At 46.1% G+C, this 16,425-nt stretch overlaps 2 protein-coding genes across 2 annotated transcripts; both read right to left on the reverse strand.

Moving 5' to 3' along the window:
• Positions 1–1,086: 1,086 nt before the first annotated feature.
• LOC107326793 (uncharacterized) lies at positions 1,087–3,680 on the reverse strand. The gene is given in 3 exon segments (XM_088147178.1): positions 1,087–2,949; positions 2,951–3,106; positions 3,453–3,680. Coding segments are annotated over 3 exon segments (1,893 nt in total). The 3' UTR covers positions 1,087–1,440.
• On the reverse strand, positions 2,240–16,361 carry LOC148214891 (uncharacterized). Its single transcript, XM_088147190.1, is given in 4 exon segments — positions 2,240–3,106; positions 3,453–14,085; positions 14,087–15,745; positions 16,245–16,361. Coding segments are annotated over 3 exon segments (1,935 nt in total). The 5' UTR covers positions 16,251–16,361; the 3' UTR covers positions 2,240–3,106; positions 3,453–13,815.
• Between the last annotated feature and the right edge of the window lie 64 nt (positions 16,362–16,425).

Genomic DNA, 16,425 nt, shown 5'->3' on the forward strand with positions numbered 1-16,425 from the left:
CACCGGCACTCAACGTGTTCCTAGGGGCGCTGGCTCCTTTCTGCACTTTATCATCCTGGAGAGAAATGGCAGTCACAAGAGTGGGGAGTAGAAGGGGTGGGCACACTCTCCTCTCCAAGCTGTCTCTGTACCAATTGGGCAAGGTTGGTAAGGGTGAAGCATCTCTTCATCTAGATACTTTACCATTTTCAGTGATACCTAAACACTGGGATGCTTAAGAGATACCATATTTGAAGTAAAAGAAACCATCCAATTTGATATGAAACTGAAAGAAGGTTCATACTGGAAATCTATATGACGTGTAGAATAAGAAACGAATATCCAACTGTGGGAAATCAATGGGATCAGGGAGACCAGGGATCAGGGATGAGGCAGCAGGAGGGAGCCGACAGAGGTGCCAGGTCGTGGTGGCTCCCCCAGAGAAGCTGGCGGCTCTTGGCGCTGTGCAAGGCCTTGCGGAGGCTTCCCAAGGCCTTCTCTTATGAGGCCTTTGTGAGCCTCACAAGGCCTTGAACGGCGCTGATGCCGCCACTTTCACCCGGGAGCCACCACCCTGCCTCCTCCCTGGCCAGGCCCAGTGAGCTCCCTTCAGCAGACATGGATGTTCCAGGGCCTTGCCTTGCTCCTGAATCCTGAGCCATCAGCACAAAGACAACAGCAGCAAAGGTCGACTGGGGACGGGGAGGCAGGTGCAGGTGGCAGCAGAGTGCAAGGCGGCCAAAAGGGCAGAGATTGGGGGGAAATAGGTGGGGGGGGTTGAAGCAGAGGCAAGCGCTGCAGGGTGGTGGAGCAGGGATCTTGCTGGGCCTGGATAGGGAGGAGGCATGGGGACAGAGCTGGCAGTTTGCACAAGGCAAGAAAAGTGTGATGTCCTCATGTAACGACCGCAAGCTAGACTACCAGAACTCTCGTTGCTAAGTGGTGTGTGGCCATGTGATCTTTCACCAAACAATTGCTTTGCTTAATGATGGAAAGTTGTGGTCATTAAGCGAGGACTACCTGAAATTCTTAGGACTTCAGGATGAAATTAATATATTAGAAAATCCGCTTCCATGTAGATCGAACTCCTCGAACAGCATTTTAAAAAATTCTATATGAGATCTTTATGTTATGACTTAAAGTATCTTTGGCCCCTTCAGGAATGGATAATTAATCAAACCAAACCTTGGTTCAAAGTAGAAATTCAGTCATTATTTTCCTACATGTTAATTCTTTGATACAAAGTAAAACTACAGCTCCCACTGAATCTCAGTTCCTACTCTAAACATCTTATGTTTCCTCTCCTGTGTTAATTATTTCATTAATTTCTTTCATGTTCTTTTCCCTTCGGAATGAAGGTTTTTCAACAATCCACGCGTTCATTTGTTTTCTCTCCTGTGAGAATTGTTTTTGTTTCCTCAGATTTTCATTAATTCTAAATCTCTTTCCAAACTCATTCATCTATGTAACTTCTCTGCTGTGTGTATTTTTCCGTGTTGTGATAAAAGCTCTTTTCACATTCCAGACATTTATATAGTTTTTCTCCTGTGTGGATTCTATGATGTTCATTGAGATATCCATAATCAACAAACCTTTTTCCACACTCCCTGCATGGACAGAATTTCTCTCCTCTGTGAAGTCTTTGATGGTTTTCGAGACCTCCACAATCAACAAAGCTCTTTCCACACTCCAGGCATTTTTAAGGTTTTTTCTGGTGTGAACTCTTTGACGTATTTTGAGATGTTCAGTCTGTCTCAAGCTTTTCCCACATTCGATGCATTTATAGGGTTTCTTTCCTGTGTGGATTCTATGATGCTGACTGAGATGTCCACTATTAGTAAAACCTTTTCCACACTCCAGGCGTTTATAGAGTTTCCCTCCTGAACGGATGCTTTGATGTGAATAAAGGCTTCCACTCTCACTGAAGCTTCTTCCACTCTCCAGAAACTTATATGGTTTCTCTCCTGAACGGAGTCTTTGATGTGTATAAAGGTTTCCCCTGAGACTGAAATTCTTTCCACACTCCAGGCATTTATAGGGTTTCTCTCCTAAATGGATTCTTTGATGTCTTTCAAGATGTTGATTTGTAATGAAGCTTTTTCCACACACCAGGCATTTATATGGTTTCTCTCCTGTATGGATTCTTTGATGTATATAAAGGCTTCCCCTATGACTGTAACTCTTTCCACACTCCAGACATTTAAGTAGTTTTTCTCCAGTGGGAATTCTTTGATGTTGACGGAGGGATCCACACTGAGTAAAGCTTTTTCCGCACTCCAGGCATTTATACGGTTTTTCTCCTGAATGGATTCGTTGACGTGTATAAAGGTGTCCCCTGCAACTGAAACTTTTTCCACACTCCAAGCAATTATATGGCTTTTCTCCTGAATGGATTCTTTGATGTGTATAAAGGGTTTCCCTTTCTTTGAAACTCTTTCCACACTCCAGGCATTTATAGGGTTTTTCTTCTGAATGGATTCTTTGATGTGTATAAAGGTTTCCCTTACGACTGAAACTATTTCCACACTCCAGGCAGTTATAAGGCCTCTCTCCTGTATGGATTCTTTGATGGCTTTTAAGATGTCCATTTCTAATGAAACACTTTCCACACTCCAGGCATTTATACGGGTTCTCTCCTGTGTGAATTCTTAGATGTTGACTGAGAGCTCCACTATCAGTAAAACTTTTTCCACACTCCAGGCACTTATATGGTTTCTCTCCTGAATGGATTTTTTAATGTCTATAACAGCTTCTCCTGCAACTGAAACTCTTTCCGCACTCCGGGCATTCATAGGGTTTCTCTCGCGAGTGGATTCTTTGATGACGTTGGAGACTTCCGCTTGTTCCGAAGGATTCTCCGCACTCCAGGCACGTCTTGGCTTCTCCGGGCATGTTGACCTTTTCCTCCTTCCCGCCTCTCTTTCCAGGCACGCTCCTGTCATGGGGTCCCCCTCGGCTCCGGATCGGCTCCTATTGGGGGCGGCCCTTCCGCAGCCCCGCAGCCCCCGCACCTTTCCCCGCCGTCTCCCGGGGGAGCTGCGCCCTGGACCGGGCAGGGCTCCTCGGCTGGGCTCCCTCCGCTCCTCCGGGGCTCCTCTTCCTTCCTCGGCTGGACTCGTCCGTCCTCCTGAGGGGGCAAAAAAAAGCAAGGCCGTGATAGATGATTTTAGATACCCAGAATTTACATACAAATATATTTCTCACTTATGTTTAGTACTGAAGCACTTCGACTGGTATTCATGATCTTGGAATCCTGCTTCATCCTTGGAGGCCCTTCCCACTAAGCGTGAGGAGGCCAGGCGCTGGGCTGCAGGCGGCGGACCCGGCCTCTCCCCAGCGCGGGCCTCCAGACCAGGCCTCGGGCTGCCGGCTTCCCCGCTCTCTCCCTCCCGCGGCCTCCCTCCCGGGGAGGGGCCCGCAGCGCACCGCAGCGCCGCCCGGGACTGCGACTCCCAGCATCCCCGGCGCCCTACCTGCATCCGGGCACCTCCGCCGCCGAACCGCGACGCTCCTTCCCTCGCCGGACGGATTCCGGAAGCGGGGGCGGGACCTCCCGGCGCGCCTTTTCCGAGGAAGCTCCTCCGCTTCCTCCCGAGGGGCGTCCCGAGAGTCGTCCCGCCAATCGCCGCCGAGCAGCCAATCCGCGTCCGCCCCCTCGGCGAGCAAAGATGGCGGCCGGCCAGATGACCTAGCAGGCTCATACAGGGGTTAAGAGAAGAAATGAGAATATTGAGCCACGAGCCAATCCATAAATCAGGGGCATCGGGCTTGACTTCTTTCCTCTCACCATCACTGACTGGAACCAGCCACAGAGAAAGGAGAAGAAGGGCCGTAAAATTGTGTTTCCTGCTCCTGACAGCAAGTCCAGGAGATTGATTGATTGATTGATTGATTGATTGATTGATTGATCGACCGATCATATTTATATGGCTGCCCATCTCACATAACGTGACTCTGGGCAGCATACAAAACAACAATAAAAACAATTTTAGAAACGTACAGTAAGTACAAAAAATAAATATTATTATAAAAGGCTGAGACAGCTTCAGATTATAAAGATTGGAGCCGCCTAATAAAATTATCGTTCTGTAAGAAAAATATATCTTTGGTTTAATCTTGGGGTGAAAAGACAAGTTCTTAGAGGGCTCATTTCAATGGGATCGCCTTAATAAGCTTGAAACATAAAGGCATGTGGAAGCATCCTTGAAGCTGATGTGAACCAGGCCGGTTGTAAACTCCTTATCACAAACCTTCCCACAGCAACCTGGGCATCTGCCCTGAGGGAGGATGCCTTCTTCCTGGCCTTTGGCACCTTGAACTAATTTCTTTCTTCTTCTCTGTGACACTATTGTTTTACTAGCAGATAACAGAGGGGCAGAGAGTAACTTGAGAACTATTGCTTATTTAGGTATGCCTGCGTCACCATATGAACATGTATGTGTATACCTTCTTTTTCCCTTGCCCTCCTTGTAGACCTGCACAAATATCAGAGCATCCACTTTGCCTGCAGGGGAGTGCCTCCCACTAACCTCTGGTGGGGTCCCCCTCCAGTACGTACTGCTCAATAAACACTGCAGTGAAGCCTTCATTATTCTGCATTTGTGTCCTGCGTTTTGATCCCACAGTTCCCTTGCGATCTCCAGGCCTGGATGGTTCAACCTCCCCCCTCCCGGCTGTACCCCTGGTCATCCACAGGCACGGTCAGTGCTGCCTCCCTACTGTGCCCGGACTGAAACCCACCTGGCTTCCGGGTGGGCCTAGGCTGTTTTCTTGGAAAGCCTCCTGTTTTCATATTCCCACCCAGGTTCTCCTGGCCAACCAAAGTCCCCCAGTGGCATCACCCCCAATTATTTGCAGAAATCTCTTTTTTCAGATATGCCAAGTCAGTGCTAACCCCTTTTTTTTAATAATATTTTGAGATTTTAAAGATACGTATTTAAAAGTTAGAAATGAAAAGGAAAATTTGAAATACAAAATATAAAGCAAAGGAAAAGAAAAAGTGAGATAAAGTAGAAGAAGAAAAGATATGAAAAATAGATAACTTCCAATCTGTCTCTGGTCTTAGAAATAATAAGGCTATCATAAGTGCTAGTTTTTAATACATTAAATAGGAATAATTCCTTGTCTAAACATATCTCGTTACATTTATAATCTAATCTTCAAATCCCCATGTAAGCTTCACCCCACCTGCATTTTGCAAATAGTCCATCAGTGGTTTCCATTCTTACAGATAATAGTTGTTTGAGTTTTCTTTTAATAAGCAAGTCAGTTTATCATTTTCTGCCATATCCATCAGTTTTAACAACCATTCTTGTATTGTTGGTAGTATCTGGTTTTCCAAAATCGTGCATAAAGAAGTCTTGCTGCGGTAATCATGTATTGAACAATTCTAATAAGATGTTTTCCTATTTGAAACTCCATTATCCCCAACAGAAATAGTTCTGGTTTAATGGAATCTGTATTTGTAGCAAGCTCTGCATCAACGTTTGTATTGAGTCCAAAATTTCTTTGCAATTTCACATGTCCACCACATATGGTAAAACGACCCCTCTTCTTGGTTACACTTCCAACAAATGTTGGAAATCGTCCCATACATCTTTGATAGTCTTTGTGGTGTCATATACCATCGATACATCATTTTATAGAAATTTTCTTTCAAGTTATAACATAAAATAAATTTTAATTCTTTCGACCACATATTTTCCCAATGCTGCATATGTATAATATGGCCAATATTTTTTCCCATTTAATCATGCATTCTTTAACTTGTTCTTCAACCATTTCTTCTCTCAACAATAATTTGTACATTTTTGCTATTAAATGTTCATCTGTTTCGCAGAATTGGATTTCGAATGTCGATTTATTCTGTTCAAATCCAAATTCTTTTTTATCAGTTTTAAATTTTTCTTTCTATTGCATATAAGAAAACCATTGAAAAGTATATCCTTCTAAAACCAGGTCAGTGCTAAACTCTTATTCAGCCCTTCATCAAGAATTGTGGAAAGTACTTTATAGAAATCATATTCAGAAAACTCAAATTGGAAAGGGGGACTAAAGCGGCAATAGCTGTTGTAACAGGCTTTTTTGGACCCTGGGAACGTGAATAATTTGAACGAAAAAGCAGAACACAGGATACTCCCCCCTCCCAAGCTTTGATAGCATAAGGTATCGATTTGCAGCCCTGTCCTTAGTACGTCAAGGTAAGTACGTCTAGGTAAATCCCACTGGGCCAAACTGGACTTATTCCCCAAACAAATTTCCCCAGTTTCCTTGGGAGTACACTCACGCAGGATGGGGCTCCACGCCCACCGGGGGAGGCTTCCCAGCCTTCCCCCACCATCCCCTAACCCAAAGCCTGGGTGGGACGGCCGCGAGGGGCGGGGTGGTATTCCCAAGGCAGCGTATAGGGGCCGCAGCATGCCAGCGTCACCACTAGCAGAGCGGCCTTTCCAGGACCGTCACCCCAGCTCAGCCCGCACGAGGAAATACCTCCGCAGCAGCCGGAGGCTTAGACAAGGGCTGCCTCGCTCAGACGTCACCGCGCATGGGGGGCGGAGAAGAGCTGCAATGGAGGAAGCGGCCCCACTGCCCTTTGGCGGGACGCTGACACACAGCCCGGGAGCCTTGGCTGGCAGAAGGGTCAAGACGGTCCACGGAGTACTTGAAAACCACAGGACTCTCCTGAACTCTGGGGATGCCTTGAGAGAGGGGCTGATGGATGGAGAGCGGGGAGCAGGGCCAGCTGAGGAAAGATGCCTGGCACAGCACCCAAGTAACAGCACCTGGTCAGGGAAGTGGCGGCAGACAGTGAATTCTTATCACCATTGAGGGTCAACATCACCTGTCATAAAAAGGTGGCCAAAAATCCATTGCTGGATAGTAGATTGAGGGAGGGTGACTGACGGGTTTTTGTGCGATGGACGCTTTGCGCATTTCTGGAAATGAACGACAGTGACCTGATCAGCAGCACCAGTTCAGCGATTTTTGTGCCAGAGATTCAGATCTGGAATTTGTGCTGGGGAATTACAGCGGCGCTTAAAAGCTTGTGAACCCTTTGGCTGTTCAATATTTCTGCATGACGACGACCTAAAACCTGATCTGTTCTCCACACGCGTCCTAAAATGAGATGAGAATCCAAAATGGGTTAAAAACATTATTCATTTATTCACTGAGGAAAAGGATCTAAAGCTACGTACTTGTGTGTGCAAAAGCGTGTGAACCTCTGGGATTCTTAGTTCACTTGAAGGGGGAATCAGAGTCAGGCGTTTCAATCGATGGGATGATAGTCCGGTGCGGGTGTGGGAGGCCCTGCCTTATTTAAAGAACAGAATTCAGGGTATTCGCTATCAAAGGCCGGTCTTCACAACACCGATATGCGCCAGTGTGTCATGGCTTGAACAAAGGTTTCTGAGGACCTCTGAAAGACAGTTCTTGATGCTCGCCAGGTGGAAAAGGTTACAAAGGATTTCCAGAGAGTTTGACTCCAACGTACACCATCAGGCAGACTGTGTACAACAGAGGCAATTCAACACGTTACCTTCTCCAGGAGCGCTCTCCTTCAGGGCTCCATTTGGCTTTTGAAATCTTCCTTGAAGACTAGAACTTCTGCAGGTGCTGAAAGACTGCGTGTGTGAGAACCGGCACTGCCCCATTCCCAATAAAGATGCTTTCCTGGAGCCCCAGTGAGTTCAAAGTACAGTTCATTTATTTATTAAGCAGCAGCGTATAGTCGCAAAAGCATTGCTGAAACTAAAAATCCCGCACGCACCAATCTTTTTCTTCAGGCCCCTTTCCTTTTACTCCCCCTTCCCAGCCCACAGTCCTGCTTCCTGCTTGCTCCTGGTCTCACGCTGGTACCACCCTGGCAATCCTGAGAACAGACAACACGGCATCTGTCTCTCTTGTTCTCCTGTTTCTCTCCTCCCGCCCCCCCTTCCGGCAATGGCAGAACCGAAGCGAGCAAGCTGGGCACAGTGGATAATATTTGCAAGGTTTCTGACAGCGTGCTGTGTCTGGGCAAAACGCAGAAGCGAGGGGCCGGGCGGAGGGCAGGCCAGGAGGTGGGGAGAACTGGGAGAGCCAGACACGGTCGCAGCCGCTGCATCAATTGTTTTCTGCAGCTTTCCCTCCTGGCCAGCAAGGCCTTCCATTTGCCCCTCATCCTGGACCGACTCACAGACCTCTGTTAACCCAGCCAAACGTTCTGTGCACTCGCATCTGACAAACCTTCCTGTGTCCTGCTGATAAACGTACATACTTCATTCACTGACTGTAGGGACACAAAAACCAGCCGCCGCCCCCAGCCCATCTGACTCTCAAGAGCCCTCGGCTTTTGCCTGCCAAAGAGCAGAGGGTGACTGAGAGAGGAACGATGCTCAGTCCGGGAACGTGGTGGGTGAATGGATGGGAAAGCATGCACTCTCTCTCAGCGGGCTCCTGAATTTCGGTGCAACCACAACCCTGGCATTCACCATTCACCCAGAAAGGTTCTTTCAATAACTGAGAATTTATTAGTGCAAGGCAAATTTATGTGCCTCACACCCACTCCATACTCGCCACACCCCCTACAGCTAACACTGGCCAGAGTCGGGAGTGCTGGATGAAGTCTGGATCCCGAAGCTTCTTGGTCCCTCCCGATTCGCTCCTTTTGTAAGCAGCACTGCAGCCCAAGCCCTCCGGCTGAAGGCCCTTTTCCTTTTCTGGACTTATCTTGCACCTTGTTGACCTCTTGTCCTTTCACACACCCAAGTGAGCCAGAGGCTTTTCGAGGCGCCCCCTCTGTTACCCCTGCACTGCACCAGAACCTCCCTTTTGTGCTCCTGGCGCCTCTGAGCGTGTCTGCAGCCGGTCGTATCTCCCTAGTTTACCCTGGCCACAGGGTAATCGTCATTACTATTCTAGTTTGGCTTGCGATCTTTGGCCCTGGAGGTTTCGCACAGTCCCGCATAGCTGCAAGGGGAGGGGGCTACCCTCTCGGAGCTACCCCACTGCGGTCTGTGGTGCAAATGGGCTACACTGTGCACTTCCACCACTGACCAGGGCCTGTGCACTTTCTGGAGCGACCCGTTTCATTAAAAGGCAGCCGCAGCTCTCTTCATCGGATGCATGGAGGGGCTGAAAGAAAGTGAGATTTAAATGGGGCTGATGGGGGGGAAAGGAAGGTGATACAGCGGACAGGCAATCCTACTTCTGCTGAGCCGCCCCCTTGCCTTTCCTCTCAGCTGCAGCTCACGGAAGCTTCTGTTCTTCCATCGCCTTGTCTGGTCCAGAAAGGGTTGCCGCCAGGCTCTTCCTGGAGGAAAGTGGGGCACCACAGAAGCAGGCAAGTTTCGTGTGAAGCCAGGGGCCCCAAAGCAGGCAAGGCAAGGGCAGGGCAGGGCAGCCCTGCTGGGTGTAAGGTTTACCCCGTTCGTCTAGAGAAACTCTCATGACATGTCTGTGCAACAAAGAAGTTTACTAGAGCATAGATTTGCCATGAATAGAACAGCAAAAATGGGAAGAGGTGATGGACAGAGCAATCTTATCTACGAAAAAACATAAAGTATTTACTCCTATGTGGTTACTAAAAAAAAGTAAGGTAATTGGCTGCAGATGGGCATATAAAAAGAAAATTCTACTGAACAATGATATACAATATAAAGCAAGATTAGTAGCTCAAGGGTTTACACAACTAAAAAATCTGCATTATGATGGGGTGTTTGCTCCCACAGTGAGAAGTGAAACAATAAGGCTGGCATTAACCCTGGCAGCAGTACAAGACTACAAAGTACATCATTTGGATATAGATACCGCATATTTGAATGCTAAATTAAAGGAGGACATTTATATGACACAAGCACCTGGATATGAAAGTAAACAGCCAGACACAGTATATAAAGTAAACAAGGCTATAGATGGTCTTAAACAATCAGCCAGAAATTGGAACCAATGTTTAGATACTGTTTGGAAAAGACTGCAATTCAAAAACAGTTTAGCCGATCCATGCTTGTATACACGAGAACGTGCAGGTGAAAAATTTCTCTTGTTAATATTAGTAGATGATGTATGTTTCATAGCAAAGGATCAAGCTCAGATAGATGCATTTGCACCGCAACTAAGTAAAACGTTCCAGTTAAAGAGTCTAGGCGAGATAAAAAATTATGTAGGAGTAGAAATAGGAAAAGCACAAAATGGAGGGTACGTGTTAACTCAAAGAAAGAAAATTGAACAATTGTTAATGAGATATAACATGCAAGACCGTAAAGGTGTACAAACTCCCATGTCAACAGAGTATCAGCATTTCGAAAATGACTCAACTTGTAATCAAGAATTGTTTCAGGCAACCATAGGGAGTCTTCTATACTTAACTCAGTGGTCAAGGCCAGATATAGCCAGTGCTGTTAGCATCTTAAGTCGCTGCACTGCAAAACCGACACAGAAGCATCGGCTAGGCATTAAACGACGTTTTCGTTATTTAAAAAAGACAATGGAATTAGGCTGATACTTACAGCCATCAAATGACTTGGACTTCAAGTGTTTTGTAGATAGTGATTGGGCAAATGATATACAGGATAGAAAATCAATTTCAGGGTTTATTATATTGTTTGCAAATGTACCAATCGGTTGGAAATCTAGGAAACAGACCTCAGTAGCGTTATCCACATCCGAAGCAGAGTTTAGAGCTCTATCAGAGTTGTGTTCCAAAGTGACTTGAACGGTTATTAAAAGATGGAAATATTACAATACAAAAACCTGTAACAGTATTCAAAGACAACACAACATGTATTCATATGGGAACAGGAGAAACAATGAAGAGTAGAAGCAAACATATTGATATCAAATACTGTAACGTAAGAGAAGCTATCAAAAACAATATAATTAAATTAAAATACTGACCTTCAGAAGACAACCTAGCAGATATTATGACCAAACCGTCAAGTATACAAAAACACTGTCACCTCGAAATGCAGCTTGGTTTACACAAAATGCACTTTTCAGCACAAAATTGGAGGGGTGTCAGGGAAATAAATTTTGATGCTAAAACAGAGTCCAATTGGCTCACTCACTCACAGGTGTGAACAATAAGAAGCTTAGGCACAGCTAACCCAAACTGATTGGCTATAAGTAGTATAAAAGAGAGCCTAGCAAGTTTTTGCTCTCTCTCTCTCTGCTATGACTACGTTGCTGTTGAACTGTATCTGCTATTGAGTTCTTGCCTGATGTAAGTCGCTCGACTGTTATTTGTAACTAGGGTACACATGAGGAAAACCGACGGACCGTCTGTGTTTGTTTCTCCTAACACCGATCACTAGTCTAGCAAACCACTTTGCCCTGCTCAACAACATTGGAATATCCAATTTTGGGAAAGCAGCAGGAACAACTTTTAGCAAACGTAAAATATAATGCGTGGGAGTTTGGGATGAAATTAATATATAGTGGTACCTCTACTTACAAACGCCCCTACTTACGAATTTTTTGAGATACGACCAGCTCCGGCCCCAAAAATTTACCTCTACTTACGAACTCGCCTCGACTTACGAATCGGATCCGTGGCCATTTTCCACCCGTGCCATGTGGTCCGCGGCCATTTTCCGCCCGTGCCATGTGGTCCGCGGCCATTTTTCCGCCTGTTCCACGTGGTCCGCGGCTGTTTTTCCACCCTGCCGCGTGGTCCACGGCCATTTTCAACGTGGTCCGCCCATTCCACGTGGTCCGCAGCCATTTTTCCGCCCGTTCCACATGGTCCGCAGCCATTTTTCCGCCCCTGACATGTGGTCCGCGGCCATTTTTCCGCCCTGCCACGTGGTCAGCGGCCGTTTTTCCACCCCTGACGCGTGGTCCACGGATGCTGGAATGGATTAACAGTAATTACATTGAACCTTATGGGAAAATTTACTTCGACTTGCGACCAACTCGACTTGCGATCAGAGTCACGGAACGCATTAAGTTTGTAAGTAGAGGCACCACTGTATTAGGAAACTGGCTTCCATGTTTATTGGACTCCAAAGAGTATTTAAAAAATTCTATGTGAGAACTATAGTAAACAGTTTCACATTACATAAATTGAAGTATCTTTGGAACCTTCAGGAATGGATGACTGATAAAAACCAACGCTTATTTTAAAGTAGAAATTCAGTTACTGATTTTCTTACATGTTAATGCTTTGATATGAAGTAAAACTTTAGATCCCACTGAATCTCATTTCACACTCCAAAAATCCATATGCTTTCTCTGTGTTCTTAGAATTCTTCACTGATCTCCCTTCCAAATGTTTTTCCACAATCCGTGCTTTCACGTTTTCTCTCCTGTGAGAATTGTTTTTATGTTTTTTCACATTTCCACTAAGTCTAAATCTCTTTCCACATTCCATGTATTTATATAATTTCTCTTCTGTGGGCATTTTTCCATGCTGAGTGTGAGTTACCCTGTGCCTAAAGCTCTTTACACATTCCACATATTTATATGGTTTCTCCCCCATGTGGATTCATGATGTTATTGAGGTGCCAACCCTTCGTAAAGCTCTTCCCACGCTCCAGGCATTTATACGGTTTCTCCCCTGTGCAAATTCTTTGATGTCTTCTGAGAGATCCCCTCTGACTGAAGTTTTTTCCACCCTCTAATTCATCTATAGTGCTTCTCTCCTGTGTGGATTCTCAGATGAGCTTTGAGGTGTACTCTTTTCACTGAAACTTTCCACGCTCCATGTATTTATAGGGTTTCTCTCTTTTGTGAATTCTTTGATCTTGACTGAGGTGTCCACTCTCAGTAAACCTCCTTCCGCACCCCGGGTGTATATAAGGTTTTTCTCCTGAACCGATTCTTTGATGTCAATAAAGGTGAGTCCCCTCTTACTGATACTCCTTCCACAGTCCAGGCATTTCTACTGCTTTTCTCCTGTGTGAGTTCTTTGATGTTGACTGAGGGAGCAACCCTCAGTAAAGCTCTTTCCACACTCGAGGCATTTATAGGGTTTTTCTCCAGTGTGAATTCTTTCACGTCAACGAAGTTGTCCACTGTCGCTAAAGCTCTTTCCACGCCCTAGGCATTTATCTGGATTCTCTGATAGTTAAAGCTTACATTTGTTGTGAAGGATTTTCCGCACTCCAGACATTTATACGGTCTTTCTACTGTGTGAATTCATTGATGTTGGCTGAGATGTCCTAACTGACTGAAACCTTTTCTACGCTTCAGGCATATAGGGTTTTTCTCCAGTGTGAACTCTTTGATGAACTCTGAAACATTCAGTCTGTCTGAAGCTTTTCCCACATTCTATGCATTTATAGGGTTTCTTTCCTATGCAGATTCTATGATGTTAACTGAGATGTCCACTATTAGTAAAATGTTTTCCACACTCCAGCCATTTATATGGTTTCTCTCCTGGATTGTTTGATGTCTATAAAGGTTTCTCCTATGACTGAAATTACTTCCACACTCCAGGCATTTATACGGTTTCTCGTCTGATTGGATTCTTTAATGTGAATAAATGCTTCTACTCTCACTGAAGCTTTTTCCACACTCCAGACATTTATACGGTTTTTGTCCAGGGTGAATTCTTTCATGTTGACTGAGATGTCCTGACTAAAGCTTTTTCTACACTCCAGGCAGTTATATGGTTTCTCTCCTGAATGGATTTTTTGATGTGTATAAAGATTTCCCCACTGACTGAAGTTCTTTTCACACTGCAGGCATTTATACGGTTTTTCTCCAAAATGGATCCTGTGATGTTTATAAAGCTTTTCCCTTTCACTGAAACTATTTCCACACTCCACACATTTATACGGTTTTAGTCCCAAACAGATTCCTTGATGTGTATAAACGGTTCAACTCTCACTGAAACTTTTTCCACAGTCGAGGAACTTAGATGGTTTTTCTCCTGGATTCTTTGATGTCTATAAAGGTGTCCCCTACGACTGAAGCTCTTTCCACACTCCAGGCAGTTATAAGGTCTTTCTCCTGAATGGATTCTCTGATGTGTATAAAGGCTTTCAGTGTAACTGAAATTGTTTCCGCACACCAGACATTTATACGGTTTTTCTCCTGAATGTATTCTCTGATGTCTAGAAAGGTTTCCCCTGAGACTGAAACTCTTTCCACACTCCAGGCATTTATATGGTTTCTCTCCTGTATGGATTCTTTGATGGCTTTTGAGATGTTCATTTCTAATGAAACTCTTCCCACAGTCTAGGCATTTATATGGTTTTTCTCCTCTGTGAATTTTTTGATGTTGACTGAGACGTCCTCTCTGACTGAAGCTCCTTCCACACTCCAGGCATTTATATGGTTTCTCTCCTGAATGGATGCTTTGATGTCTATAAAGGCTTTCCGTGTGACTGAAACTGTTTGCGCCCTCTGGGTATTTATACGGTTTCTCTCCTGAATGGATTCTTTGATGTCTATAAAGGCTTCCCCTGCAACTGAAACTCTTTCCACACTCCAGGCATTTATATGGTTTCTCTCCTGAATGGATTCTTTCATGTATATAAAGTTTTCCCCTGCAACTGAAAGTTTTTCCACACTCCAAGCAATTATATGGTTTCTCTCCTGAATGGATTCTTTGATGTATATAAAGGTTTCCCCTGCAACTGAAACTTTTTCCACACTCCAAGCAATTATATGGTCTCTCCCCTGAATGGATTCTTTGATGTCTATGAAGGCTTCCCTTCACACTGAAGTTCTTTCCACACTCCAGGCATTTATAGGGTTTTTCTCCTGAATGGAGTCTTTGATGTTTATAAAGGTTTCCCCTGTGCCTGAAACTCTTTCCACACTCGTAGCAGTTATACGGTTTTTCTCCTGAATGGATTCTTTGATGTATATAAAGGTTTCCGCTGCAACTGAAGCTCCTTCCGCACTCCAGGCATTTATAGGGTTTTTCTCCTGAATGGATTCTTTGATGTGTATCAAGACTTCCCTTCAGACTGAAGCTATTTCCACACTCCAGGCATTTATAGGGTTTTTCTCCTGAATGGATTCTTTGATGTCTGTAAAGGTGTCCCCTACAACTGAAGCTCTTTCCACACTCCAGGCAGTTATAAGGTCTCTCTCCTGAATGGATTCTGTGATGTCTAAGAAGGCTTCCCTTCAGACTGAAACTTTTTCCACACTCCAGGCAGTTATAAGGCCTCTCTCCTGTATGGATTCTTTGATGGCTTTTAAGATATTCATTTATAATGAAACTCTTTCCACACTCCAAGCATTTATATGGTTTCTCTCCTGAATGGATCCTTTGATGTGTATGAAGGCTTCCCTTCAGACTGAAACTCTTTCCACACTCCAGGCAGTTATAAGGTCTCTCTCCTGTATGGATTTTTTGATGGCGTTTAAGATGTTCATTTCTAGTGAAACTCTTTCCGCACTCCAAGCATTTATATGGTTTCTCTCCGGAATGGATTCTTTCATGTGTATGAAGGCTTCCCCTCTCACTGAAGCTCCTTCCACACTCCAGGCATTTATAGGGTTTCTCTCCTGAGTGGATTCTTTGATGACATTGGAGACTTTCGTTTGTTCTGAAGGATTCTCCGCACTCCAGGCACGTCTTGGCTTCTCCGGGTATTTTGATCTTTTCCTCCTTCCCGCCTCTCTTTTCGGGCATCCTCCTCTCACAGGGTCCCTCTTGGCTCCGGGTCATCTCCTTTGGGGGCGGCCCTTCCGCAGCCCCCCAGCCTCCGGGCCTTTCCCCGCCGTCTCCCGGGGGAGCTGCGCCCTGGACCGGGCAGGGCTCCTCGGCTGGGCTCCCTCCGCTCCTCTGGAGCTCCTCTTCCTTCCTCCGCCGGACTCGTCCGTCCTCCTGAGGGGGCGAAGAGGCAGTGACAGAAGTTTTCACATACACAGAATTGACATACAAATATATTTCTCACATATATATATTATGTATATTCTTATATTTAGTGTTCAAACACTCGCACTGGGAAGGGTTCGTGCTTCGAAGGTTCCCTTTTCTTCCCTGCAGGACCTGAAGTTGCAAGGCCCGCGGGGGAGGAAGGCCAAAGCCTCCGGCCTGTCACGGCCCCTTTGCGCGGGCGGGCAGGTGGTGGACCCGGTCTCTCCTCAGCCCTCCCCCGCCTCGCTCCCGGGCCTCCCTCCCGGGGAGACACGCGCAGATTTGAATTCTTTTACACCTCTACCTTTCTATAAAACCGGGCCTCTCCCCAGCGCGGGATTCCAGACCAGGCCTCAGGCTGCCAGTTTCCCGAGCTCTCTCCCTCCCGCGGCCTCCCTCCCGGGGAGAGGCCCGCAGCGCACCGCCCCGCCCCGGACTGCGACTCCCAGCGTCCCCGGCGCCATACCTCCATCCCGGCACCTCCGCCGCCGAACCGCGACTCTCCTTCCGTCGCCGGACGGATTCCGGAAGCGAGGGCGGGACCTCTGGCGCGCCTTTTCGAGGAAGCTCCTCCACTTCCTCCCGAGGGGCTGCCCCGAGAGTTCCCCGCCAATCACCGCCGGCCGCAGAGCAGCCAATCCGCGTCC

This window comes from Python bivittatus, unplaced genomic scaffold (genome assembly GCF_059951505.1).
Source record: "Python bivittatus isolate LINGU-HERP-01145 unplaced genomic scaffold, Pbiv_v1 ctg000160_np1212, whole genome shotgun sequence".
NCBI classification, from domain to species: domain Eukaryota; kingdom Metazoa; phylum Chordata; class Lepidosauria; order Squamata; family Pythonidae; genus Python; species Python bivittatus.